Source organism: Myotis brandtii, unplaced genomic scaffold (assembly GCF_000412655.1).
Source record: "Myotis brandtii unplaced genomic scaffold, ASM41265v1 scaffold247, whole genome shotgun sequence".
NCBI lineage: Eukaryota > Metazoa > Chordata > Mammalia > Chiroptera > Vespertilionidae > Myotis > Myotis brandtii.
The window spans coordinates 533,393-537,290 of record NW_005359352.1 but is presented as its reverse complement, the minus strand read 5'-3'; the positions used below and the strand labels follow the sequence as shown (position 1 = coordinate 537,290).

At 55.7% G+C, this 3,898-nt stretch overlaps 1 protein-coding gene across 8 annotated transcripts in view; it reads left to right on the top strand.

Annotated features, from left to right (window-relative positions):
* Positions 1–298: 298 nt before the first annotated feature.
* ATP6V1C2 (ATPase, H+ transporting, lysosomal 42kDa, V1 subunit C2) overlaps positions 299–3,898 on the top strand; it is a 30,100-nt gene continuing 26,500 nt past the window's right edge. For 6 of the 8 annotated variants that reach the window (XM_014540551.1, XM_014540554.1, XM_014540553.1 and 3 more), the window contains exons 1-3: positions 299–306; positions 1,025–1,184; positions 3,697–3,764. In XM_014540551.1, coding sequence (XP_014396037.1) covers positions 1,056–1,184; positions 3,697–3,764 — 197 coding nt within the window. In that variant the 5' untranslated portion in view covers positions 299–306; positions 1,025–1,055. Of the gene's footprint in view, positions 307–1,024; positions 1,185–3,696; positions 3,765–3,898 lie in introns of those variants that run through there. The other 2 variants (XM_005867228.2, XM_005867227.2) reach the window with 1 other exon arrangement.

Below are 3,898 nucleotides of genomic sequence, written 5' to 3'. Positions count from 1 at the left end.
CTCCGGGGCGGGGCGCAGGGCCAGCGTGTCCCCAGGACATAGACCGGGAGGAGCTGCGCTGTGCGCGGGCAGGAGGGGCTGAGCTTACCTTGAGCGCAGGGAGATGGTGTGGGAAAGAGGAGCTGCCAGATGGGTCTCAGTCACCTCCCGTGTCGCCCCCAGCCTCCCGGGGGCGCCGGGGGGCACGGGAAGGGCGCACGGAGCCAGGGAGGTCGGCGTGGGCGTGTGCGCGTTTGAATGAGCAGGACTAATGGGCATCGGAGGCCGCCGGACAGTATCTGCCCGCCGGCCCTGCAAGCTCCCCGCTCGGGAAACACAACTTTCGAAGCCCCTGGCCCCACTGCTTTTTTTCCCCTTATTTCTCCAAAAGATTTCCTTCTGAAGTCTATTTAAAAATTTTAAAAATCGTGTATTGATTGAGAGAAAGGAAGGGAGAGAAACATCGAGGACTCTTGTATGTGCCCTGAAGGGGGACCTGCCACCTGAGTGTCTCTGGCGATGCTCTAACCACGGAGCTGCCCGCCAGGGCCTGAGTCTGTTTTTAAAGCCAGTGCCCATCTCAGGTTCGGCAAGTGAAGATCTGGGGTTTGCCTAGGTGGCCTGGTCTCACTTCCACCTCCACCCCATCCTGCATCCCCGAAGACGCAAGGTGGGAGGGAGGAAATGCCATTCCAGAAGGTCCCCCGCCCCGTGTACTGTCCCCCTGTTTATGACGCCGGGTGGGGCCTGTCACTGGCCCGGGAGAGCGGAGGAAAAGGAAGCATGCTGTCCCTGAAAACCAGGCAGAGCCCCCTCGGGAGGCGCCCCTTTGGGAACCCTGGGGGGGACCCGAGGGCGCTTCAGGCGGAGATGAGAACATTGCAGATCAGCTTGTACCCATGGGTGTCCTTGGAGCTATGGGATCTGAGCTGAAGGTCAAAGGCACAGAGAATGGGAACCAGGGAGAGGGTTACTTCCCAGGGAAGGGAGTGGTGAGGAAGGAGGGACAGCTGACACTTGTCCTGTTTCTGTGTGTGTGGCTCCGGGCAGTTACTGGATAAGAGAAGACTGGAAGCATGTCGGAGTTTTGGTTAATTTCTGCCCCTGGCGATAAGGAAAACTTACAAGCGCTGGAGAGATTGAACACGGTGACTTCCAAGTCCAACCTGTCGTACAACACCAAGTTCGCCATCCCTGACCTCAAGGTACAGTTCCCAGGCGGGGGGAGGCTGGGGTGGGGGGTGGAGGGGTGTCTGCCAGAAGCCAAGGAGAAAATAAGGGCAGCGGCGGCCACACTGAGGGTCCGCCCTGGGGGTGAGGGTGGACGCGGAGCCCAGGGTCCGCCTGGGACTTCACGCCATCGCCCAAATGGGTCGTGGTACCTGGGGACTTGGAGCGACAGGACAGAAGGAAGAGGGAGAGGGTGTGGGAGCAGTGTCTTCACACCGAGGGAGGAGCATCTTACACACTTGAGCTCTTGTGAATTGCTTTCAGATTCTTCCTGTTTCCTCTTCAACATCTAGGAAGACCGATAACAGAGTTGAAATATTCAGGGTGGAGAGTTTCAGCCATGACAGGGCAGGAAATCCAGGATCCTCCTGGCCCCGTCGGAGAGGCAGGCAGGGGAGCTGGTATTAGCTGGGCAGATGACAGAGAGAGATTTGACAGCAGGAGCGTCTAGGGCAAGCATGTCAAACTCGCAGCCCTCGGGCCGCACGCCTCGTTTGTTTGGCCCATGTTAGCCTTTGAGTTTGACACACTTGGTCTAAGGCAGTGGTTCTCAACCTTCCTAACGCCGTGACCCTTTAATGCAGTTCCTCATGTTGTGGTGACCCCCCAATTTCATTGTTACAAATTGAACATAATTAAGGCATAGTGATGAATCACAAAAACAATATGTAATTATATATGTGTTTTCTGATGGTCTTAGGCGACCCCTGTGAAAGGGTCATTCGACCCCCAAAGGGGTCGCGACCCACAGGTTGAGAACCGCTGGTCTAAGGGCTCTTGCTTTGGAGAACAAAGTGAGATTGAAACGAACAGGACAGACAAATACAGGGACAGTCTTCTCACTTCAAAGAGAGGGACATTCTGCGCTGCTCCCCGAGGTGGTGGGCCTCCACGGGGAAGCAGCGTTGCGAGTGCTGGAGGGACGGCGCTGCCCGCAGAGCTGAGCACACTGCCACGTACCTCCGTACCTCCGTTCCAACCCCCACGCTCCCTTCCTGGGAGAGCTGCACCTCAGCTGCCATAGTTGTTGGTGCTGCTTCTACTTTTATTTTATTTTATTTTTTATAATTGATGTCAGAGAGGAAGGGAGAGGGAGAGAGAGAGAGAAACATCAATGATGAGAGAAAATCATGGATCAGCTGCCTCCTCCACACCCCACACTGGGGATCGAGCCCACAACCCGGGTCCGTGCCCTGACCAGGAATCGAACCGTGACCTCCTGGTTCATAGGTCGGCACTCAACCCCTGAGCCACGCGGGCCGGGCTATGCTTTTCCTTTTGCTAGTGTTTATCGAGCGGTAAACTGGGGGTGAGGCACTTTAAACGCATCATCTCGAACCTTTGCAAGTCCCACACTCTAGATCGGCCTGAGGAGGCCACGGGTTGGAGAGCTGGCACGTGGCAGCTCCGGGATCTGAACCCGTATCTTGCTGACTTCCCAAACCTGCACGGTTGTCCAGGGGCGGCTGCTGGGACAGTGAGTCAGTTCAGCCCCATCGTCATCTCCTCTGCGTGCGGCTGGAGGGGACAAAGAGGAAGACATACAGGACCCCTGCCCAAAGTTGCTTACAATCAAGTTTCTTGAAAAGAAGCCGCTTCACCTACCAGAGATATCCAGGCTGCACAGTTTCCCAGTTATTTTTTTTTTTAATCCTCACCGAGGATATCTTTCCATGGATTTTAGGAAGAGTGGAAGAGAGAGGGAAAGACAGAGAGAAACACATCCATGGGTTGCCTCCTGCACACGCCTGGCCAGGGCCCGGGCCAGGGAGGGGCCTGCAACTGAGGTACATGCCCTTGATCAGACTCGAACCTGGGACCCTTCAGTCCGCAGGCTGACACTCTATCCACTGAGCCAAACCTGCCAGGGCTCCTAGCTACTTTTTAACGGCTGATTGGTGGCTGCTAACGTGATAACAGAGTTTTTCTTCTGATTCTGCAAATAGACCTTCAATACATTTTCAGACTCTGATGATTTCCACTCATTAGAAGCAGCAGGCTGTGGGAAGTCATCTGAACAGGCAAGGACTCCCATGCATGGTGGGAGGGAGGAGAAGCTGCCCTGCCCGCAACATCACTGTGACGCCTCGAAGGGAGGGGTGGGTGGGCGCCCTTGGAGAAGAGGGGCTTTTGGAAGGAGCACTTCTCGAACTTGCTTTCTGGTCTGTCTGCTCGTGACTCGGGATTAACCTGTGACCAGCAGGCCGCCTTTCTAACAGGAAAGCCAGGCAAGGGCAGCCACCACGTCCTAGTCACGTCTTCCTGTGGCAGAAACGTGACAATGTATCCCACCGGCAACAAGAGATTTTAAAACATTTTTTAAAAATCCACTGATTTCCCTTAAGAGCTCTTCCCGGTTTCCAGTTTGGCTGCTGACCAAGGACAACGCACTCCAGGCGGCGGGCACAGGAGCCCGCCCCGCGGGGAAAGGCACCCTCGCTTCTCGGCCACAGACCCTGAGCCCTGCCTGCTCTCTGCTCTTTCCAGGTGGGGACCTTGGATTCCCTCGTCGGCCTCTCGGATGAGTTGGGGAAACTGGACACCTTTGCCGAAAGGTAAACTATTTCTTATTTACTACAAACGAGGGAGAGGCGGCCACTGTTGTCAGAAGACACAGGGTTCTGGCTTCGGCTGAGCCCATACTCGCCTAAACCAGGTCCTAGAGGTCATGAGAAGAGAGTGGGGAGGG